Raw genomic sequence first — 24,671 nt, forward strand, 5'->3', positions numbered from 1 at the left:
ATAGAGATCTAATGGAAACCAGACTTCATTCCTTTGGGGTTAAACAAGAGCCTTATTATTTCATTTCCCACCAGCTTAGATTTCACTGGTGTTTTGCTAAAGGGAAGAAACAGTCATTGATTGTAAAGTTGTTTCTTTTGCAAGCTGACTGTGCTTTTCTCTCCTAGGGATGTCAATGGTATAACATTTACCAGCCAAATCCGGGAAAAATCTGAAGCCAGAAAAATGTATGCTCAAGCAAAAGCCAAAGGCAAAGCTGCCGGGATAGTAAGGTATAGAGACCTTGGCATATGGGAATTATATTGAACTTATTCATAGGAGAGCTAAGGGTGACCCGTCCCAGGAGGAGGGAGCTCTGCGAAGGAAAACGGGTTGCTATTTAATTATCAAGGACTTAACTTGTGTTTCTGCTTTCAGCTTGATAAAACATTGTGCTAAAGGACAACTGCAGTTCCCTGACGTAGGCCACAGTTAGAATCGGACCCAGCAAATGCATAACTCTAAACCAAAATGCAAAGAAGCTCTCTTGCTCACTGTATTTTCTCAAAATAACCCCACAGTTGACTTTTCAGGAGCAATGCCTTGGATATGGAAAACTTCAAAACCGAAGTGAATGTGCCCCCAGGGACAAGGATCCAGTTTGAACTTCACTACCATGAAATGATTCGAAGGAAACTGAGCTCATATGAGCACATCGTGTCTGTGAAGCCGGGACGCTTGGCAAAGCACATGGAGGTAAAGTAGAGCTGGTGTGTGTAGGCAGCACCCAATGAGTGAGGAGTCCTCACTAGGAAAGCAGACAAGGCTCCTACAAGTCCCACAGCAGGCCACTTCATCTGCGGCTCCTTCCTTCCGTATGGGCTTGGTACAAATAGGTCACTTGTAAAACACAAACCAGCATTAAACACTTCAAACCAGGAACTATGGTGGCTACAAAAGTGAGGAGCAAATGTGTCCTGCTTCCTCTCGTGCTAACACAGCTGGGTATCTTCTGAATCGAGACTGACTCACGTCAGAACCACTTGGGCAAATCAGCCTCGGCCTGTATATACCTTTGTGTAAACTTGCCTTAACTGAAGGAAAACAAACAACATTTGCTATTTATTTGGAACAGTGCTCTTCACAATAATCCCCATTCCATAGGATAGCGTCTTACGAGAGCAGATGTTTGCTGAATACAGAGCTGCCTGCCAGAAGATGACTTATCTTATTCCTACCCTCTTTCTTACACTCCTCCAAAGGTGTCCTTTGTCATGCATCAACAGACACAAGATACAGGGATAGCTGAACATTTCCATCTGTCCATTCTTATATGTCTGTTTCATAAATGTCTTCTTGAGCTTGTCATGGCTTCAGCACAAGCTGCGTAGAAGTTTGCTGCTCATGTTTCCTTGGTGCAGGCTCTGATCTGTTTCAAGCCATGTCTTGCCTACTAGTACTCTTACTAACTGTTCAGAAACACAACTGGAAAAAGACCTCATCTCATGCTGACAAGATCAAAACTTTATTTTCCAAATCACCTTCGCTATCCAAATAAAAGCAAGAATACTCTCTGTCCCGTCAGTAGCATGAGTAGAGAGGAAGAGGACTCATCACCTGGTGGTCCTCATGGCCTCCCAAACCAAAGAAGCATTGAGGCAGGGACACTTCATGCTTCTTTTGTGCTTTCAGCATAAGCAATGGTACCACCCTTGCCTCCTATCCCACCACTTGCCCCAGGGGATAAGAGAGAGAAGAAAAATGAGCATTTCCACCAAATCTTATTTATTCTTTGGACATGAACCCTACCATAAATGAGACTGGCCCTACTGGATCATTCTCAAAGGCAACCCACCCCCAGCTGGAGTTTGGCTGTGGAGGGTTCATAAGATCCTAGCATGACACTGGCAGTGCTTCATATTAAAAGTCCTTTCTTCCTGCCTTTAGGTGGATGTCCGCATCATTGAGCCACAGGGACTTCGTTATGTGCATGTTCCTAATTCACTTGGAGATCATTTTGATGGAATCACTACCATCTCCAAGGGGGAGAAAAAGGTAACAGTCATAGACTAGAAGCAGCATGAAAAGCTTCAGTTTTCACACTTGCTCCAATGCAGCCTTGGTGTTTTATCATACCTGCTGGAAGCATGCAAAAATATGGCAAGAAAAACTATAGTGTCTTCATTACTGATACCTAAATGTATGTACAAGATGCTCAAATACTACTGTGACAGCAACATAGAAACAGCGTCCATCCATCTCTGTGCAAAGCTTTCGATTTGCTACTCTGAAAGAGCAAAGCACTGAGATTGGTGGATGTGAAAAAGGTAAGTGATGAATATCGAGTGGAATAACCAGTTTGGAATAACTCCATAATCTCAGTTTGAATTGAGAACATCTGCATAGAGACTTATTCTAGAACTGCTCTATTGCTTAACATTCTTGTCTTAGCTTTTTCTAGCATAGCTCTTGGCTATAAGTAAACCCTCCAACAGTAGAGACATTTGTCTCAAACAGCTTTAAGCAGTGACTCTGGGAGGGTACACTTACACAGACACTCTTACATAGACATTTAATGCAGGATATGTGAATCAGGCCCAGAAAGTCTGTCTATAAGAATGCTGAGGAGGGACTCTTCATCAGGGACTGCAGTGACAGGACAAGGGGTAACGGGTTCAAACTGAAACAGGGGAAGTTTAGATTGGATCTAAGGAGGAAATTCTTTCCTGTGAGGGTGGTGAGGCACTGGAATGGGTTGCCCAGGGAGGTTGTGAGTGCTCCATCCCTGGCAGTGTTCAAGGCCAGGTTGGACAGAGCCTTGGGTGGGATGGTTTAGTGTGAGGTGTCCCTGCCCATGGCAGGGGGGTTGGAACTGGATGATCTTGAGGTCCTTTCCAACCCTAACTATTCTATGATTCTATACTGCTATAATAACATATTAGGCAGTATTGTTTCTTGATATCCAGGCTCAGCTTTATGCCACACTCACCCGCATTTCTAGTTTAGCAACTAATTTCAGAGGTGCTATGTGGCTGTACAACGTCTTATCTTCTCAGGAAACTTCAAGTCATTGAGTCAAACCAGAGACAGAATCATAGAACAGTTAGGGTTGGAAAGGACATTAAGATCATCCAGTTCCAACCTCCCTGCCATGGGCAGGGGCACCTCACACTAAACCATGCACCCAAGGCTTTGTCCAACCTGGCCTTGAAAATATACATATATCCATTAAGTCTGCGTAACCAATCAGGCAGTGCTCAAGGCCAGGTTGGACAGAGCCTTAGGTGACATGGTCTTGTGTGAGGTGTCCCTGCCCATGGCAGGGGGTTGGAACTGGATGAGCTTAAGGTCCCTTCCAATCCTAACTATTCTATGATTCTGTGATGAAAAGGATTACTAGTACCAAATTTACAGACAAGCTGAAAGCTCTTATTTTGGAAAAGTATCCATTAAAAAGCTATTAAGAATGTTGATAAAATTATAAAGCATTTAAACCAGTAAAAAACACATATGACTTACTAGAATGACAACATACTACTTACCACAAGTGGTTTGCACAGCTCTAATTGAAATATTTGGTGCTCTGGATGGGTCATCTGATTTGTTTCACAGTTGCCACCCCTGAATCAGCATATCCAGGCAAACCTTACTGCTGTTTTTCTTTTGAAGTGCCAAAGTCCATTTTCCACTTGAACTAAGAGCACAAATAAAGAAAGAAGAAAAGCATTCAGTGGAGTAGGATATTTCATGAGCAGACAAACTCTTTCTGTGTCAATGACCCACCTCTCTCACAGCACCTGACTGACTGGTGACCTCTTCTCATTTCAAGGCTCACGTTTCTTTCAAGCCCACAATGGCTCAACAACGAAAATGCCCCATGTGCTCATCCACAGCAGTAGATGGGAACTTCGTGGTGCAGTATGATGTGAACAGGGAAACCACGGGTGGAGAACTGGAAGTAAGTGTTTAACTGGGATGGGAGACCCTGAATACAAGAACTGCTGTCATTAAGCAAACTGCGCTAAATAACATTCATGTTCAGAAAGAGCTCCATACCCATTTGAAAGAACAGAGAGATTTTAAGTGGTAAAAATGGATTTATTTCATTTATGACTAAGACATGGTCCTACTTATAGTCAGGAGCCTATTCCTGCCTTATCCAAAAAACAATGTCTTTTATACCTATCAGCATTCTGATGATTTATTGTTGGATCAGAAGACAGCATCATTGGATGTTGTACCAATACATCATAAGGAGACAACCAGAACATCACTATTTTTATGTTAACATGAAGCAGAATTATGGGGTTGAATTATTACAGATGGAACAGTCTTACAATGTTTTTCGTTCCTTCCTATGCTCATGCATGGCAGCTGTCTGAGACCCAGGCTCTGCTTTCCTTGATGAAAAGTAAAGACTATGGAGTATAAAAGGTATATAAAGGTATATAAAAGGTACATAAAAAGTACAAAAGGCTACAAAACTATGCAGAGCTGAAAGTTAGAATTGGCCCATAAAGAAGAATAACATTTCCTGCTGTTATTGTCTTGAGTTTTCTGACATCTTTACTACAGCTCACTTCACTGTGATTTCACTTTGCAGATTTTTAATGGCTATTTTATTCACTTCTTTGCTCCGGAAAATCTTGATCCTCTGCCCAAAAACATTTTATTTGTTATAGATGTCAGTGGCTCAATGTGGGGACTGAAAATGAAACAAGTAAGTGTTTGACCTCTATTGCAAAACGAACCTCCTACCAACCTTTGCACGTGCCTTATCATTGAATCCTGTAGCAGGCTGGCAGTCAGAATTAGAAGCTTTACACTTCATCTCACTGAAATAGGAAAATCCATGGTGAATCAAAGACTCCATGGTTTTACTCTTTATTGCAGCGCTCCTTCCATGCTGTAAGGAAGAGGTGATGCCATCGTAATATGGATTTTAGCTGTAGATTAAAGTTTTGATTGACAAATGACCAAGCATTTTGCAAAGGTTCTAATCTCCTCTCGTGAATCCTGGGAAAGCCTCAGCAGGGAGAGGCTTTCCCTGCTTTCAAAAAGCTGTGGACGTTGCTGACAGCCTGCTGAAGAGCAGTAAGCATTGTTTAGACAACGCAACCCATGAGATGAGGAGGGCAATGTAAAACGTGAGATGATTTACTCTGCAAAAGAAAAGACTTAGAAGGGCATAATCAGCCTCCAAATATGTGAACAATTGTTCTAAAAGGGAAACTCATCAACTGACATTCGTGCCCTCCCAGGGTAGAATAAGATGGAATCAGATGGATATACAGGAAAGATTTATATTGGATATTAGGAGAAGCTTTGTACTGCTGAGAGGGGAGTTTGGGAGATTGCCTATCATGTCACTGAAGGTCTTTAAGAACTGGCTAGACAAACGTTGGTAAGGGATGATCTAGATATAATTGAATTGTTTTGGAGCACAATACTACCTCTTGGCATATTGCTTCCTTGGGGAAATCAATGCTACACAATTGGATCCAGCTTTATTGTCCCTTGTTTAAATCACACATCTTCAAACGGATGTTACCCAGCCTGAAACGACAGCACTGCAGACAGAGCTAAGCCTCCTGAGCTGATACGAGCAATTCCTGTCTCCTGAACCACGTCATACAAACTGTTTCTGTCTCTCACCTGTATCAGCAGGAGTTAAGCAAGGATGGGTTGAGTTGAATTCCTGCTAATTGCATTTTTAATGTGATTCTTCAATCACATTAAAGTTCAACTTTATCTAAGTGCGAAAAAGGAGAGAGATTTGGATAGCAGATGCTGTTCTGGATTCCAGTACTCATGTTCTTATTCATGAAAGGCATCTCTCTGCCTATAGTCACAAATTAAGAACATGCTTTCAGCAACACGAAGCATAAACTCATCTTTCCTTAACTTTCTTCTTCTCAGACCATCGAGGCCATGAAGGCAATACTGAGTGAGCTCCGTGCTGCTGATCAGTTCTCCCTTATCGACTTCAACCACAATGTCCGATGCTGGAGAGATAATTTAGTCTCAGCCACCCCATCACAGGTTGAAGAAGCTAAGAAGTACATCCAGACAATCCATCCCAACGGGGGTATGAGGTTTTGATTGCAAGGTGCTCATGGAAGTTAGGTATCACAGGAATGGGTACTTCAGACAACCCTCAGATTGGCAGGGTATTCCCATCAATAAATCTGATTCCTAAGACGGGAAAAGCATGCCTTGGGCTAAAGGAGAGCAAGGATTCGAGTTTCTTGTTAGGGAATGGGCTGGCATTTCCTTCTACTGATTAAGCCAAGACAGATAGAACATAGACCACTGAACAGCTGCCTTTAATCTGTGTTCTGTCTCCAGCCTCACAGATCCCAAATATCATAGAATCATAGAATGGTTTGGGTTGGAAGGGACGTAAAAGATCATCTAGTTCCACCCCCCTATCATAAGTAGGGAGATAAAACAAGGCTGACTCATGCCTTTGTAAAGCAGACCATAAGCAGCCCAATTCCAGGGTATCCACTGCCTGTAAATGGTACACTACACCGTGATAGATGGAGATCAGTGCAGCAGCAAAGACACAAGGGTTATCGATGTGCCTGAGAATGGTCCTGTAGCAATTAGGACTTTTCCCCAGGAAAAGGTGGCAGGATCAACAGCCCAACTGAAGTGCACCTACACCAATGCACGCAGCATGGGTAACAAACAGGGGGAGCTGGAAGCAATGGTGCAGCAGGAAAACTATGACATAATTGCTATCATGGAAACATGGTGGGATGACAGGCACACCTGGAGTGCTGCCATGGATAGCTACAAACTCTTCAGAAGGGACAGGAAAGGAAGGAGAGGAGGTGGGGTAGCCCTCTGTGTTAGAGAGTGTTTAGATTGGACTTTGCTGAGTCCTGCATTTGGGCCACAACAACCCCATGCAGACTTGGGGAAAAGTGGCTGGAAAGCTGCCCAGTGCAAAAGGACCAGTTGGTAGCTGGCTGAACATGAGCTGTCACTGCACCCAGATGGCCAAGAAGGACAAGAGCATCCTGGCTTATATCAGAAATACTGTGGCCAGGAGGACCGGGGAAGTGATCCTCCTTCCTGCAGGTATTTAGAAGGCCGGTAGATGTGGCTTTGGGGGACTTTTTCATTGGTGGACTTGGCAGTGCTGGGTTAATGGTTGGACTCGATTATCTTAAAGGGTCTTTTCCAACCTAAACGATTCTACGATCTGTTAAATGCCACAAATTGTTCTCATGTTTTGTGCCTTCATCCCTTTCTGACAAACAAGGATAGTTGCCTTTTTCAGCCTTACAGCACTTCGGATGCTTCGTTTGTAAGTGCTTGAGCTATTTGTACGGAAGGGGCTTATGATCATTTCAATCTATTGCTCTCTGAAGTGCAGTTGTGTTTATTTGTTCAGTTCTTTGTACACTGGTAGTGTGTGGAAAGCTCTCCCAAACATCAGAGACTTCTGGTGTTGTGGCACCTTCGTTTCAAGGACCTTTCGCTAGCAACATATAAGGTAGAATCAACATGAAGTTATAGACTTGCCCGAGATCATCACTGTGCTGGGATTATGAGTGCCTCATAAGCCTCATAAGCCTGGCTTTGTTACCCCAAAAGAATTGGCAGAATAGCTAACAGACCTGCTCCCATCCAGCAAAGCCATTTTGCAAAGCAGCATTTTATTATCCTGTCTCTGAAGCCACTATTTTTTTGCTTTCTTGACAAAGAAATTACTTCGAATATGCTGTTTCTCTCATGCTGATTTCTTATTCTGTCCCTTCTGTGCACAAGCCAAACCTTTAGATAGGCTCAATAAACATCTACCTCTTCTTCTCCAATCAAGATAACCAAAGAACAGGCTGATGCCAGCAAAGAAAGTTTCTTCTTGCTCTCATTCAATCATCAGCCTGCAAATGATTTGCCTACAGCAAATAGTTCCCAACACCACAAATGGTCCCACTGGAATCAGTGATGAGGAATGGGTGGGAACACATAAAGATGACAGCCTGAGATGAAAAAAGGAACCACAGTGCAAGCAGATGTGCTGTAAGCATCACATAGGTGGGATTTTGCTGCTTCAGTCGCAGGTCTGGTCCATGCTGATTAATTCCACTAGAATCTCAGAGCTCATCTGGATTCAACAGGAAACTCAACAAGAATCAAAACTGTTTTCTTCATTGTGTCTTTGACAGGCACAAATATCAACGAAGCTCTTCTCCGAGCTACATTCATCCTGAACGAAGCGCAGAACTTAGGCATGTTGGACCCTAACTCAGTCTCCATGATTGTATTGGTGTCTGATGGAGACCCGACAGTAGGTAAGGATCCTGCTTTAGGTGAGAAGAAAGAACAGTGGGATTAGCCTGGGAAAAGCACACAGCATGTAGATGCTTGACAGTAAGCTTGAAAAGTTCTATTCCATTTTCTTCCAATGCTTGTGATGCTCTTTTGCCAAGTGCTATAGGTGCTATGGGGCTTTGCTGGGAGGCTTTGAAAAGATTATGTCACGCAAGTGATCCACTTCTTGCAATTACAAATGAACAAATCCTGTAAGAGAGGTAATCACAATAGCCTTAGGAAAAACAGCTTTTTCCAATGATCTTTGCCCACAAAGATCTATGTAGTCCCACAAGCAACATCAAAATCAGGAGAATCAAGTAGAAAGCAAGTTAATTCTGATTGAGTTTGGTACAGGTTGAAAGCACTCCCTTACTGCAAGCTGCTGTAAGCCTTACCGCAAGGCTGATGTTAAAAAAGTCAGTCCCAGTGGTGGCAGAGAACATCTTGAGTACAAGAAACAAGTAAAACCTTTACGGAGATGTCTTAGTCTTCAGAGAGCTTGAAGTAATAACCCTGTGAGAAGTCCAGATGTGTTACAATTACAAACTCCCCAGGAAGTTAATGAGGCCTGGATAGACAAAGAATATGCATCAGATACCAAAAACCAGAGTTCAGAGGGACCAATTTCAGTAGAAACGATTTGATAACCTACATCCAGGAGAAGCTTAAATGTCACTGCAGGTAAAGCAAAATGAAGATTCAGCATCTGGGTTAGTTGTCCAGGTTAGTTCTCTAAGAGAGAATCAGAGACACTGGAAGAGCATGAATGCGTTTACATGGATGCAGACTTCTTCCATTGCTCAGATGGGTATCACCCTTTGTGTCCCTCCAAGGTGAGCTAAAGCTGACAACGATCCAGAAGAACGTGAAGCAGAGCATCAAAGATGAGTTCTCTCTCTTCTGCCTTGGCATCGGGTTTGATGTAGATTACGATTTCCTGCAGAGGATCGCAACCGACAACCGCGGCATGGCCCAGAGGATTTTTGGGAATCAGGAGACTTCTGCCCAAATGAAGGTGCATTTCTGGCCCGCTCCCGTTCTGTTCACAGCTCTGCAGCTGGGTAACTCCACGGAGCTACTGTAGGTACACAGGTTTCTTCTGGAGAGCCCTGCAAGATGACAATCATGTATTAGCCTAAGTGCTGCTAGTTACAAGTTTTGTGGCTATAATACACACTTGACTTCTCTGTGTAGCATTTCTATTCTATAGAACAGTCCTAACCATAAAAAGGATGATTTTCTGAATTAAAATTAAGGCCTAGATTTTACCTGAGGCTGCTTCAGCACTAGAAAAAAAGCCTGGATATAAATGCTAAATGATAATCCAAGCTTTTCCAGAGTAAGAAAAGGTTCAATTCTAGGAGGCTCTGGATCCAAATCTGAGCAGCAATTACTGATGAGCAAACTCTTGCTTCTGTTTCTCTTCACTGGCATCACCCCCTATGCAGGCTTCTCATACTTCTTTCCCAGCGTATGTATGACAGGACACGCTGCATGGTGCTCTGCCGAACAGCAGCTCCGAGAGTGTAGCCCCTCAGTATGAGACAGCCTCCACCCATAGCACTACCTGGGTACCTGTTTTCCCTCCCTGGTCTCATATGTAAAACCCAGCTGTGCACACATCCCAGTTCACATCAGCCAGGTGCAAGAGAAAAGGGCAGACTGTCTACAGCAGAGAATCGAATACAAGTGAGACATAGGTCTAGTTTTTGGCAAGAATTAGGCAGAGAGCAGCTGCATGTCTTGCACGGTAGCCAAGAGCTGACCAACCTGATAATAGAGTCAGGCCCATATTCACTTGTGTTCAAGCCTCATAGATATTGGAATAACACAGCCCATGAGCTCTGACCATCCTTTGACTTCCACCGGATCTTCTGGATTGGACCAGACCCCCTTGCTATACCCTCTTGCAAGCGTACTAAGGTCCAAGTATAAAGAAGTCTGTGTTCTCGGGAACCAGCAAAGCCCCACTTGCCCATTAGGGCTCCAGTTTTTGTCACCTGCTGTCCCTTCAGTAAGTGGTGCATGCGGGAGGGTTGTGCTGGGTACAACAGACTCACTTCTCTGCCTCCTTCCGCCTCAGAACTTCTACAACCAGGTCTCCACCCCACTCTTGAAGAAGATTCAGTTCAACTACCCCCAGGAGTCAGTGTCGGACGTCACCCAGAGCAGCTTCCACAACTACTTTGGTGGCTCAGAGATAGTAGTGGCTGGGAAGGTGGACACCGACAACCTGCAGCACTTGGAAAGCATTGTCACAGCGACCGCGGTGAGCGGAGGTGTCCGTGGGTTACCTGCTCCTGGGCTTTGGGCTGGTTCATTGATTCCTGCGTCCCCCTTGCTGGAGGTTGTCCATTCGGGTTCTGGGTGGGAGCATCGGGAAACTCATGGGATGTCTGTCCAACAACATCTCACAATAACTTCAAGTACAGCAATGAATAGTCACTACCTGCAACCTGCAGCCTGCCAGAGGAACTTCCTTCTGATGTATGAACCATGCTAAACCCAATTGCAAATCAGACTAAGACTGTGGAGTCCTCCCTTCGTGCTTTGTGAAGGTGCATGGTTGATCCCCAAGCGTAGCTCCTTTCGTGGCTGAACATCCCACTCCTGGGGAGCTCAAACTGGTGGATCTACAGTGTGTCAAGTCCTAGAGCTGTGCTTTTATGCTCTGTCTTGTGCCATGTGTGATGAGACCTTTCCCATGCTTTCAGGGCTGCTTTTCACGGTGGAGTGAGGTGGGGTGGGAATTCTACATCCAGATCCTTCTTCCTGCGGAGGAACCAAAATATCCACACTCTTACGGGGCTTAGGAGTTGCCATTTGTGAGTTGCTGGAAAAAAACACAAATATGTTCAATATCCTGACAAAACATGGAGCGGGCCATGGATCTGCAGGAGAAAGGGGAATTCGGTTCCTGTTCCTCAATAGCAATTGGGTGTGAAAAGGCCTGAGGGGAGGAAAGCAGAGCTCTGCTCTTTTGGCATGTGGTAGGACCCTCTTTGGCTACTGCTGACAGCTCCTTTACCTATTTTACTCCACTGTCACTCAAGTGCCTTTAGCAGAAGACCCTCTTGCTGCAGCTCCCCTCCCCATGGCATTCAGTGCTGGGACTTTCTGATCTAGAAGCGACATGGGCAGAGCCAGAGTGCATCCTTAATGCCATCAGGCTAGAAGGAGAACTCAAAGCTACCACATTCTCCTGGCTCACTCTCCATTGTCTTTATCACTCGTTAATTGCATAGGCGAATGCAGAGCTAGTCATGGAGACCCTGCGAGATGTTGAAGAACTGGATGGCTTCATGAAGAAAGACAAATATGCCGACCCCGAATTCACTAGGAAGCTGTGGGCCTATCTGACCGTCAACCAGATGCTGGCAGAGAGGTGAGGAGAAAGGTGGTCTGTGATGGGAACGAAGAGAAGCTTGAGGGTAATACGGCTCTGAGAGCACAGCCGTGAGGTGTTTCACAACCATCAGGGTTTCAAATGGGGAAGGCGAATAAATGGAAATAAAGGTAGGTGATGTCTTCAGGCACATTCCTCCTCTCAGCACTCACAGATAACAGGGAATAGAGTTTGGGAATGGTTAAGTAAAGGAATAAGGGACTACCAGACCTGGCTGTGGGGCTGAGTGAATGAAACTGATGGGAAATTTCCCTCATGGAGCCTGAGTAAAACCTATGGAGCAGTTCAGGATGAATGCCCTCTGAAGCAGAAAGAGTTCCCCTGCTGAGACCAGGAGGTGAACTGGGCTTCTCTGAGTCCAGGCCAAAGCCCACAGGAGCCAAAAATGGTCTTCTTATGGAGAGTGCATTCACACAGGCCATCAGCGTTTCCTTCTTGCAACACCCATCAGTTTGGCACTGGGACCACTCTGCGGAGCATCTGCCCCATAGAGCTGCTAACCATGCCTTCTGTTTCATTTTCCATCCAGAAACACAGCTCCCACTGCAGCTTTGAAGAGAAACATCACCAAATCCATCCTCCAGATGTCTCTTGACCATCATATTGTTACCCCCTTCACAGCTATGCTGATAGAGAACGCTGAGAAGGATGAGATAATGCTGGCAGACCAGCCCAAAGACCCCAGGAGGGGCTGCTGCCCAGGTCAGTGTCTCTGTTTGTTACTCAACCTCTCATTTTGGCTTTGTTCTTCTTCAGTTGGAAGAGCATCCATGTTCATTATTCACTCCAGGTATTCGTGCTTATACAGTAGCCTGTATTTTCAATGAAAGCTGACCATATCTTCAGACAGTTTGGGAGCATCCTGTTACACAAGTGCATTTTGGAGCCATTGGCTTCAGTGAGGACTGAACGTGACAACATTGCAATGATGAGGTTTCCAGTAAGTCTACAGTGTCACAAGCTGTACGTCTTCTTGGTGGGACAGATACGTCTAGCTCCCTGTAGAATTGACTAAACCATATTTTAGCATCACTTTTAAGCCTTGGAAGCTTGGAATCGGAGCTGTTGGAACAAGAGAGTCCCTTATTAATTAACTTCTGTATTTAAATGCATTACTTCAATACATGTTCCAAGGTCCTTGTTACAGCAACCTCATGTCCAGCCAAATGAGGAGGGATTGGCTGCTCTGGTAGAGTCAGCCTCAGAGCAGTAGCTGTTGACATCCGTGGGTGTTTAAGATATCCCAAGTCACCCCTGCACAGCCATGTGCTTCCAACAGAGCTTAACAGCAGCTATTTTGCACCCTCACAAGCCAAGGGTTTGAAAAAGCACAACTGTTGTTATCAAGAGAACACTGACAGCGTGATGCAAAGAAAGTGAAAGATCGGCTTCCTCAGCAACTGGGTGCAGTGAATTAAAACCTATTTATAAATGGGAGAGTTTACAACTGGTTGTGAAGGAAAGAAGCAACTTTATACCAGTGAGCAACATCATCCATCTCTCATTTCACACTAGAAACGAACCTCCACGCACGTTCTGCATTCCCACATCTCCAGCTCCTGGATAACTCTAATAATGTCCTGATTCTGGCCCAGTGAAATGGAGTTCTGATGTCTGTCAATTGGTATCTTGAGGTTTATTTGTTCTTTGATTTTAAAGTCTGCAGCTGAGAGCCAAAGAGAAATGAAGTTATTTCTACTGCATGCTACGACCCACAACCACCAAATCACTCCCCACAGAAATAGCATGTGTTGCATTCATGTATAATGAATTCATTATAGTGGCACCAGCTGACTAATTCAGGCCATAATTATCTTGATTTAGATGATGTAGAGGATTTGAGTAATTTTAATATAGGTTCTTGTGGCTTTGTGTTTGATGGAACAGTCAAAACTTAACGCTGAAATCAGGGTCAAGGCATCTGTGGATTTCAGGGACAGTGGGGCATGTCTCCTGAGCCTTAGCACAGGACAGAGACTGTAAAAGCGATATCAAAGTAAATCTGTGCTTAGGATTGTGCGATACATGGAATGTACCAAACAGTTTGCATATACAAGGCATAGAATGGGTAATCTGAAAGAGGTTTTCCTGCCTGTCCTTGTGCAACTCCCATAAGAGCTGCACTGTCTTCATAGCCAGAGACTGTGCCTTCCACTGAAATCACTTACTTCTCAAAGGACTAAATGTTCTTTATCATGCCGGACATTGTGAAACCGGGCTGTGCATGGGAGAGCTTCTTAGAACCATAGAATCATAGAGTAGTCTGGGTTGGAAAGGACCTCAAGATCATCCAGTTCCAACCCTCCTGCCATGGGCAGGGACACCTCACACTAAACCATCCCACACAAGGCTTCATCCAGCCTGGCCTTGAACACTGCCAGGGATGGAGCACTCACAACCTCCCTGGGCAACCCATTCCAGTGCCTCAGCACCCTCACAGGAAAGAATTTCCTCCTTAGATCCAATCTAAACTTCCCCTGCTTCAGTTCTAACCCGTTACCCCTTGTCCTGTCACTGCGGTCCCTGACAAAGAGTCCCTCCCCAGCATCCCTATGCATTCTTCATGCATAATAGTCTGTGAAATTCATCGGACGTGGGAAATCAGAAGTCTCTGCCCAGGTTTTGGTTCCTGTATTATCTGCACTGAATTCACATGTAACTGTGCTAATGGAGATAACACTGCCTATGGCTTCAATTAGGGCTGCAAGAAAGAAGGTGCCAACGGAGGTTTGGATCTGGCTGTGCAATCTTCTGTCCTGCTGCTGTCCCCCAGCTCCTTTTCCCCCTTACTCCTCTTCAGAGTAGGGCCAGCAGATGTGAATACATGCCCTGCTTCAGCTCTTCTTGTTTCCAGCCAAACATATGAAACAAACCAAGTTTAATGGATCACCGAAGATCATACTGGTTTATGAGCTAAGTGGAAGAGAGAATACATTACATTCTCCTGCCTCCATCACGGCAAAGGCAGAGAGACTCTAGCAGGAGGGGACGCATTAAGGGATGGTATAGTAAATGCTTGCACTTATTTGCAGCTTCATTGATGCGGGTCATCCTAGGGCATGCAGAAAGAGTCCTGCATAGCTTATGGCTAGCTCAGCTGCCCTAGTGAGTCATATATCTCTGATGGTGACAGTGGGGTAAGTCCATCCCAATTTCCTCACACAAATGTGTCTGTTGTAAAGAGTTTTGTGCCTTCTGTACATTGATATAACATGAGGCTCTGATCTACAGCACTGCTTTAAACATTACACTGTTAAATGTGTCAGCAAGAACAAAATCCTACTTATGACTCTCCTTTAACAGGTACTTTGGGATTAACTCCAAATGCACCTAATAACAACAAAGGTATCCCCCCCTGGGCCAACGTCACAGCTGTACCCGTCAGCTTCATGCCTGAGCAAAGGAGTCCTCCAGTGTCCTCTCTGAGCATAAACAGAGGTAAGAGCTACAGTATTTCTCTGCAGAGAAACACCAGACAGCATCATTCATCACCTAATGCACAAATAGAAGTGATATAACCAAAGTTATTGGTTACTTTCGGAACTCCAGCTTCTGCGACAAGATGCCAAGCTCAGTTATGATGGAGGAGCCCATCAATTGTCTTAATTTTTCTTGTTGAGCTTGCCGGATTGGTGTAAAAGCAGTATCTTCATTTAGGGGGTAGTCTGCAAGAGAATAAGACCACTGCTGTGACTAGCTGCTAAAGCTACTTCACTGCCGTTGCAGAGGACATCAGTGTGAAGGGTTCTTGATACAGCCTCTGCTAACATCCAGCACCCAAGGAGCCAGCTTTTCTTTATGAAGTACTGAGTCATTTTGACTCTGAATACGTGAACCTGTAAAATATGCTCTAAGTTACAAGCATGAGGCTTAGCTTAGATCCTAAAGGGGAGACTGAGCTGAGCTCTTAGGCAGAAGCTCTTCCCTGTGAGGGTGCTGAGGCGCTGGCACAGGGTGCCCAGAGAAGCTGTGGCTGCCCCATCCCTGGCAGTGCTCAAGGCCAGGTTGGACACAGGGGCTTGGAGCAAGCTGCTCCAGTGGAAGGGGTCCCTGCCCGTGGCAGGGGTTGGGACTGGATGAGCTTTGAGGTCCCTTCCACCCAAACCATCCTATGGTTCCAATAGGATCCCAGCATCTCCATAGTCTGCTGCATGCCTGCAGCTGAGGCTGGTCACTGAGCTCACACTCAGCTTCTCTGCAGTAGCAGAGCTCTTGTAAGGTCCCCCCCATTGTCAATTACAGATGAATGCTCTGTGGTAGATAAAAACCTCTGAATGCACTGGTGGCTGATGGACCCTGTTAATGCTTGGGCCTTTGCCACGGGTTAGTGCCTGCTTAAGCACACCAGCTGTGAGAACCACTGCCTGTAAAAGCAGTGTAACTGCGATACCTCAGGGAGTCTGCCCGCGTGCAGGTGTGTGTATTCACATAGCTACCAAACAAAGAGCCATCAAACTCCTCCTCAGCGTAGCTCAGGGGTTAATCTAAGGGCTTGGTTAGTCAAGAAACTGCATGGAGAAGAAGGCGAGCAAGGCAAAGTTACCTGTCCAGCTAATACATGTATTTGGTACCAGCTAATACTGTATTTTTGTACCTGGAAATGTTGATGAGGACAGGCCTGGGCATCACGTTCAGGAAGATCAAGCATAAGGAAAGAATAAGGAAAAATGATTGCGGGCTATATTCAAGAGGCTTCATGTATATAGAAGATACAAGACATTCAAAAGCTCCTCCACCCTTGGAGGGCACCCACCCCACTGCTTCCTGCAGTCGTTCCTGGTCAAGGGGCTAGGATTTATCTAGTGCATGGAAGGAGTTAAATAGGTCCAAAAGATGAGGAAGAGCAGTGGCTGAATGGAAGCTGGATTACACTAAGTACGGGCAGGGATTGTATTCCCCAGAGGAGTTGATAGTCAGGATGTATCTTTACCCAACGTCTGTATGGTTGTATGGGCTTGTAATGCATCTGAGAGCTTCTTAGTTGGAGACAGTGATGTCCTGGGAGTGTGTCACTTCCAGAAACAGACAATAGACGGGCATGGGAGGCTGGATGTTAGCTTTGAACAGAGGTGTCACCCAAACCCAGCTTTCCATGCCTTAGGTCCTGCCCTGGATGTAAGCCTCAAATACGTGTCCCTGTCTGTTTGGTGTCCAAATGGGCCCTTGATCTCACCTGGAGGCTGGTTTCCATCATGAAGTGATAAAGTTTGGCTTCTATAACTCCAGGTTGAGCCTATGGCACCCTGGTGTGCAGCTGACCAGTTTAAATCACTGGTGCTCCTCAAGTCGATGTTATGTCCTTACCTTAAACAGAAGTATACAAAGAGAAAGCATCTAAGGGGCTTTGGTGAGGAGCATCTAAGAACTCCCTTAGCTACTGCAGGGGTACAAAGAGCCCTTGTCCTCACTGGGGAGTCTCCAAAAGTGCTTATAATCCTCCAAGAAAAGTGTCTCAGTCTTTGTGCGCTGCACCAGGCAGGTCTGTGCTGCTGCTCATGCTGGTTTCTTTCCCATACTTCAGTGGACAATGACCCACATTTCATCATACACCTGCCCAAGAGCCAAAGGAACATCTGCTTCAACATCAACTCGGAGCCTGGAAAGATCCTGAACTTGGTTTCTGATCCTGGGACTGGTAAGGGACGATAACATGGTCTGGTTTACAGCACTTTTCTCTCTCAGGTCTGAGAGGTGTTCAGAGGGAGCAGAAAGGCCTACAGGGAAGACCATGTGCTAACAGGAGCATGGCCAGCAGGTTGAGGGAAGTGCCTGTTTCCCTCCACATCTGGAGTATCGTGTCCAGTTTGAGGCTTGTCAGTACAAGAAAGCTGTTGACAAATTGGGTCAAATTGAGTGGTGGCCACCGAGACGATTATGGGGCTGGAGCACAGGACATGGAGGGAGAGGCTGCGTTTAGTCGTTGGGTTTAGTCAATCTTGTTGCTGTCTACAACTGCCTAATCAGAAGGTAAAGATGGAGCTTAACACATCTCCAAGATTCATAACTAAAAGACAAGAGGCAACAGACACAAGCTGCACAGTGAAACAGAAAGTAGGAGTGAGCATGAGGGAAAACTTTTTCACTCTGAAGAGGGCCAAACACTGGTAAAGAAACCAAGATAGGTGGGGAAATCTCCACGATAGGTGAGGATTTCTTCTCTTCTCTTCTCTTCTCTTCTCTTCTCTTCTCTTCTCTTCTCTTCTCTTCTCTTCTCTTCTCTTCTCTTCTCTTCTCTTCTCTTCTCTTCTCTTCTCTTCTCTTCTCTTCTCTTCTCTTCTCTTCTCTTCTCTTCTCTTCTCTTCTCTTCTCTTCTCTTCTCTTCTCTCTTCTCTCTCCTCTCCTCTCCTCTCCTCTCCTCTCCTCTCCTCTCCTCTCCTCTCCTCTCCTCTCCTCTCCTCTCCTCTCCTCTCCTCTCCTCTCCTCTCCTCTCCTCTCCTCTCTCCTCTCCTCTCCTCTCCTCTCCTCTCCTCTCCTCTCCTCTCCTCTCCTCTCCTCTCCTCTCCTCTCCTCTCCTCTCCTCTCTTCTCTTCTCTTCTCTCTTTCCTCTTCTTTCCTCTTCTCTTCTTTTTCCTCTCCTCTCTTCTCCATTTAGACACCTTTGTAAAGAAGAAAGTGGTAGATAAATACAAAGGAAATAAAACTGGATGCATCCCTAGTGGCAGGGAATAAAAATGTGTAAGTGTATTCCCAAAGGAATCAAAGGGAATCAGCCTCTTCACAGAGGGCTTTACCTCTCAGCATTTTCTTCTGGAATACATGTGAAGAGCAGTGAGTATTTGGAGGCAGGTAAATGAGTATTTGAAGCACATGCATTTGGAGCAATGAGTATCTGGAGATGTGGTACCGTTCCTCCACTGCTCCATGCTCTTCACACACAGCAATAAGCAGAAGCATGTAAGACAGTAATTTCACACAAGCAATGGCTTATGAATCAGCCCATACTGCACTAGACCTAACACCAGGTCCCACCAGACTGACATGCTAAAGGGATGAGCAGTAGCATCAGGAGGGGCTATAATAAATTACTCTCTTCTCTTGGCTGGCAAGATGACAAAAACAGGGGGTCGGAGGGGTTCCTGTTTCCGCTGATCCCATGGTACTCCCTGCTGAGATCGGAACTCCAAGTCTCTAAGTGGTGGTCCTGCTCTTCACAGGAGTGGTGGTCAATGGGCAGATCGTTGGGGCCAAGAGAACAGAGAATAAGAAACTCAACACGTACTTTGGCAAAATCGGGTTTTACTTCAAGAAGAAAGGCCTGAAAGTGGAGATCACCACAGAAACGATCACGCTCAAAGATGGATCTTACAGCATCACACTGACCTGGGCCGACACGGGCCACATCATCCGGAAGCAGTGAGTTGCTGAGCATTCCTAAGGAAACCATTGGCAGCATCGGACTGACCCAGCTGTGGGTGGGATCCAGGTCACAGAGATCCTGCATACGGGCACATGAATCATAGCTACATGTCTGAGCTCTCATTATCACTAATGAAATCAGGCAGTAGGGCCAGGAGAGCGATTCTGTTGACCAGACATGAGTAAAAAGAGATGAATTTGTCTCCCTCCCCCTGACTGCTTCAGCTAAGAAGAGGATTCAGTTGCCTCAGCAAAGCATCTCATGTTATCTGAGATACCTCCAGGGTTCCAGTGTCTGAAAGGGGCTGCAAGGATGCTGGGGAGGGACTCCTTATTAGGGACTGTAGCGATAGGACAAAGGGTGATGGGCTCAAGCTTAAACAGGGGAAGTTCAGGTTGGATATAAGGAAGAAGTTCTTTACTGTGAGGGTGGTGAGGCACTGGAATGGGTTGCCCAGGGAGGCTGTGAGTGCTCCATCCCTGGCAGTGTTCGAGGCCAGGTTGGATGAAGCCTTGGGTGGGATGGTTTAGTGTGAGGTGTCCCTGCCCATGGCAGGGGGGTTGGAACTGGATGATCTTGAGGTCCTTTCCAACCCAAACTATTCTATGATTCTATGATACCTGACGTGAAGAGAAACCTGAGTCAACATCCTACACCTTCACCTACAGACTGACAGCTGTTGGACACCCTACAGCACTAGACATTTAGGCAATAGGATCACTTCCAAAATCTCCCTTCACTGTAGCAAGAGCTTAAATTCGTGGGGCAAATTTGGGTTGCCTGAACAGGGCATGAAGTGTCTGTTCTATCAGCACTGTCCTGCCAGACCTGTGGGCACCATTCCCAAGGCTGTGGGGTTTGATGGACTCTCTGTCTTACCTGCCAACCCCAATCAGTTGTTTTGGATGCCCAAGAGCATCTCAAGGAGCCTGAGAGCTCAGGTGTGACTGAGCCCTTCCTTTGGTTCACCTCTCAGGCTGCTCATATCTGTGAAGAGAGAAAACAACGTCACGATCACCGTGGGTGAGGAGATGTCCTTCATGGTCCTGCTGCACCGCGTGTGGAAGCATCACCCCGTTAATGTTGACTTCCTGGGAATCTACATTCCCCCTGAGAACCAGTTCTCACCTGACACCCACGGGCTCATAGGTGAGGGATGCAGGATGGGAGGTGGGAACGGGGAGGGAGCTTGGCAGATCCTTGTGTGAATTCATCGCTGTGTCTCCTGATGGGGAAGGTGTGGAAAGGATTCAAATAGAATACGCGAGAGTCCTACAGGAAGCCCCAAGGACATTGTAGAACATCATAGACCAGGAGATAATTCCTCATCCCATCCAGGGAGGGTGTTTTCAATGGCCTGCCCAGACTTGGTGACACCGTGACAGGGCTTTCCCAGCCTAAAAAGGCTGAAACGGCCCCCTCAAGCCTTCCTCCCGAGAAGCTTTACATACAGACATCTGGATCTGTCTTTTCCAGCAAGGGTGTAAAACAAAAGCAAGGGCTCAGCTCACAGGGAAAACCAGACGCTGAGCACGGCAGGCCCAGTGCCCTGTGATCCATGTGGGATGCTTGCCTCCTGCAGCTACTTCGGTTTCCCACAGCAGCTTACACAGGAGCCTCCAAGGCTGTGAGGTGCAGAGAGCTCTAAACCTCTCTTTGACCAGGTCAGTTTGCGTCTGAACCAGAAGTGTCCATCCACCACCAAACCCCTGTGCAACCTCCGGAGAAACCACAAGCCATCATGGAAGTGAAAGGCAACAAGCTCACTGTTACCAGGTAGGAGTAATGCCCTTTATTGCTCTCCAAAATCTGACTTACTTTGGGGACGTCAGTGACTGCAGGCTTGTCACATCTCAAGGATTTGGGGGAAAATATCCCTGGTTTCCCTTTGCGGATAATCTGGTGTTAGTGGTTGCCAAAACTTGGGATAAGTTGGGTTCTTGTGCATGAACTGTGTTGTTCTCACAGCTGCCCAGCACCTGACCTTGGATAGGCCCTATAAAAGCACCTGAGATCCCAACAAAAGGCCCCATACCCACAGTTGTATGTATGTGCAGGGGGTCTGTACACATACTGCACACAGAACTGCGAATCCAGTGTATTTTGTGGTTGTTTCTGCTTCCTGGTGCTGGAAGACACAGAGCTCACCCCTTTAGCAGAGCAGCGCTGGATTACTGATGTCCCATTGTCTTCTTGTCGCGCAGTGACCTTCACTTTGGGTGTCCTCTTCCCCACAGGGGGCTGCAGAAGGACTACAGGACAGACCGCGTGGCTGGGACCGAGGTGCAGTGCTGGTTTGTGCACAACAGTGGGAAGGGGTTCATAGACGGCCACTACAGAGATTACCTGGTCCCCCACCTGTACAGCTTCCTGAAGAAACCCTGAGTGCTCCAACACGGAACCAGTTTGTTATGAACGATCTTATCTGCTCCTTCATGGCCAAACGACTGCTCTGAACAGCAGCTCTCGAGCTGGGTCAACAGAAGGTGACTTCGCCACCTTTTGCTTTATGAATGATCAGCTTTCCAAGGCTGTGGAACTCCCTTTTCTGTTCAAAACCATAATAAAGCGACGTGCTGGGTTGTAGCAGGTATCTTGCTCTCGATGTGTCTGATTTAACAGGTTAATAGTCCACTAATATTCCATTAAAAACTCAAACTGTTTTGTAATACAAGTTTCGGAGCAGACTTGTAACTGCATTCTGGTTACTGCAGTGTAACACGCGGGACCTTTAAAACACCTCTGCTTGTTCAAACTGCTGGGAGGACGTAAGCACGTACCCTGCTGGACTGGGTAAAAAGGAGGATGTGCATTAGGTGTAGAGGAAAATCAACAGAAAAGGAACATGGGCCCTGAAATGAGCATCAGGAGGAGGCTCCTGTCATTAAGAATGGGTTACCCTGTGGAGAGGAATGTCCTTGGAACAAGAGCAGCCCTGTGGAGAGGGACTTGGGGGTGTTGGTTGATGAGAAAATGAACATGAGCTGGCTGCAGTGTGCGCTTGAGCCCAGAACCCCACCCTGTGCTGGGCTGCACCCGAGAGCGTGAGCAGCAGCTCAGGGAGGGGATCCTGCCCCTCTGCTGTGCTCTGGGGAGACCCCCCTGCAGCCCTGCTCCAGCTCTGGGGCAGCAGCACAAGAGGGACATGGAGCTGCTGGAGCGAGGCCAGAGGAGGCCATGGAGCTGCTGCGAGGGCTGGAGCAGCTCTGCTCTGGAGCCAGGCTGAGAGAGCTGGGCTGGGGCAGCCTGGAGAAGAGAAGGCTCCTGAAGGGGAGACCTGAGAGCAGCTCCAGTGCCTAAAGGGGCTGCAGGGAACCTGGAGAGGGGCTTGGGACAAGGGCCTGTAGGGCCAGGCCAAGGGGAATGGCTTGAACCTGCCCGAGGGGAGACTGAGATGAGCTCTTAGGCAGAAGCTCTTCCCTGGGAGGGTGCTGAGGCGCTGGCACAGGGTGCCCAGAGAAGCTGTGGCTGCCCCATCCCTGGCAGTGCTCAAGGCCAGGTTGGACACAGGGGCTTGGAGCAAGCTGCTCCAGTGGAAGGGGTCCCTGCCCGGGGCAGGGGCTGGAGAAGCTTTAAGGTCCCTTCCAACCCAAACTGTTCTGTGAGTCTACATCGCAGAATTAATTACACAAGCCTGAGACAGCTTCCAGCCTGTTCCTTGTGAAAATTTCAGCATCACAGCAGTTCGCACTCAGACACAACACTGGGAAAGCAGGAAACATTCCAACGGCATAGAAATCACTGTCAGTACTAAAAGCTTCCCTTGCAGCAGGATTACCTCCCCCAGGATCCTCTTCCAGAAGTGTTCAGTGATGAATGAGAGCAATAGTGAAACAAACACATCTTTATGTGCTTAGGGCCAGAGCTAGAACTCTGAACAAGAACATTGGGCTGTTTCTTCTCAGCAGCCCTTATCTGGGAATGGGACCCCAGTGAGGTGCTTGCCCTCTTGAGCTTCGGTCTCCTGCACTTACAAGTCAGCGGCTGGTACAGGATCCTTCTTGCACCCACAGTGTCAGGAGTGAGAGGATCAGCGTAGCTGAAGTGTCTCTTCCAAGTAGCTCTCAGAAGCAAAAGCAGCTTCCCTCTGAACCCTTCATGGCTCCTTTGAGCTCATTCATTAGCTTTGGCCTCCACAACACCCTGCAGCAGTCAGTTCCTCAGTGTGTGGGGAAGAAAACCTGTAGCTGTGACTGGGATTGCAAGGTCCTACACCTGGGTTGGAGCAATCCCAGGCACAGCTACAGGTTGGGCAAAGAAGAGATTCAGAGCGGCCCTGAGAAGGACTTGGGGGTGTTGGTCGATGAGAAAATGAACATGAGCCGGCTGCAGTGTGCGCTCGCAGCCCAGAAACCAACCGTATCCTGGGCTGCATCAAAAGGAGTGTGACCAGCAGGGCGAAGGAGGTGATCCTGCCCCTCTGCTCTGCTCTTGTGAGACCTCACCTGGAGCATTGTGTGCAGTTCTGGTGTCCTCAACATAAAAAGGACATGGAACTGCTGGAACAAGTCCAGAGGAGGCCACGAGGATGATCAGGGGCTGGAGCACCTCCCGTATGAAGACAGGCTGAGGAAGTTGGGGCTGTTCAGCTTAGAGAAGAGAAGGCTGCGTGGGGACCTCAGAGCAGCCTTCCAGTACCTGAAGGGGGCCTATAGGGATGCTGGGGAGGGACTCTTCATCAGGGACTGTAGTGACAGGACAAGGGGTAACGGGTTAAAACTGAAACAGGGGAAGTTTAGATTGGGTATAAGGAGGAAATTCTTTCCTGTGAGGGTGGTGAGGCACTGGAATGGGTTGCCCAGGGAGGTTGTGAGTGCTCCATCCCTGGCAGTGTTCAAGGCCAGGTTGGATGAAGCCTTGTGTGGGATGGTTCAGCGTGAGGTCTCCCTGCCCATGGCAAGGGGGTTGGAACTGGATGATCTTGAGGTCCTTTCCAACCCTAACTATTCTATGATTCTATGAGTGTGGTTTGAAATCCCCAAATTAGGAATTCCACTGTCTGTTTCCTACTTGTATGTGACTACAAGCAGTGAATAATCATCCTCTGCTCTTCTCCAATTTGTAACTTGTCTATTACATTCACTCTAATTTTTCAGGCTCCAGAATATGAAGTGCAATTCTTTCCAGTGAAGCAGAGGCTGTTCTGTCCTGTCCCTTACCCTCATTACACTCCTATGTACGTCTTCTCACTCAGTATCTGTTCAAGAAAGGGCAGAGCTGTTTACAGAACCCAGCTTGCACAGAGCCTGAATATACAGACAAATGTATCTTCTGGCTCCAGTTCCCTCCCCGATAGCTCTCCACGCTGTGAATACTGCATTATGGCGTGACTCTGCCATGCATTTACTTGCAGGAGCCCTGGAAAGCAACCTGGCGACTCCAGACAGCCGCAGCTTCCCTAAACCTCTGCAGTGTTACCAATGTTCCTGCAGGGGTCCCCTGGAAACCACAAACCTACCCGAGAGTGAAGCTCTGCGGGAGGAAAGGGACTGGGAACGTGTGACTTCTGCCTCTAGAGACCATGAACTTCTAATTCATAGAATCACAGCCTGGTTTGGGTTGGAAGGGACCTTAAAGCTCATCCAGTTCCACTTGAAA

General features: G+C 46.9%; 1 protein-coding gene across 1 annotated transcript in view; it reads left to right on the top strand.

Annotated features, from left to right (window-relative positions):
- ITIH2 (inter-alpha-trypsin inhibitor heavy chain 2) overlaps positions 1-21,666 on the top strand; it is a 30,736-nt gene extending 9,070 nt beyond the window's left edge. The window contains exons 5-21 of the mRNA XM_065665156.1: positions 168-272; positions 573-735; positions 1,927-2,034; positions 3,809-3,937; positions 4,583-4,699; positions 5,899-6,067; positions 8,163-8,288; positions 9,144-9,325; positions 10,394-10,579; positions 11,556-11,695; positions 12,246-12,418; positions 15,020-15,154; positions 17,238-17,351; positions 18,871-19,069; positions 20,050-20,222; positions 20,738-20,849; positions 21,311-21,666. Coding sequence (XP_065521228.1) covers positions 168-272; positions 573-735; positions 1,927-2,034; positions 3,809-3,937; positions 4,583-4,699; positions 5,899-6,067; positions 8,163-8,288; positions 9,144-9,325; positions 10,394-10,579; positions 11,556-11,695; positions 12,246-12,418; positions 15,020-15,154; positions 17,238-17,351; positions 18,871-19,069; positions 20,050-20,222; positions 20,738-20,849; positions 21,311-21,458 — 2,479 coding nt within the window. The 3' untranslated portion in view covers positions 21,459-21,666. The remainder of the gene's footprint in view (positions 1-167; positions 273-572; positions 736-1,926; positions 2,035-3,808; positions 3,938-4,582; positions 4,700-5,898; positions 6,068-8,162; positions 8,289-9,143; positions 9,326-10,393; positions 10,580-11,555; positions 11,696-12,245; positions 12,419-15,019; positions 15,155-17,237; positions 17,352-18,870; positions 19,070-20,049; positions 20,223-20,737; positions 20,850-21,310) is intronic.
- The last annotated feature ends 3,005 nt before the right edge of the window (positions 21,667-24,671 follow it).

The sequence above is a fragment of the Lathamus discolor genome, chromosome 1, assembly GCF_037157495.1.
Source record: "Lathamus discolor isolate bLatDis1 chromosome 1, bLatDis1.hap1, whole genome shotgun sequence".
Classification (NCBI taxonomy): Eukaryota; Metazoa; Chordata; class Aves; order Psittaciformes; family Psittacidae; genus Lathamus; species Lathamus discolor.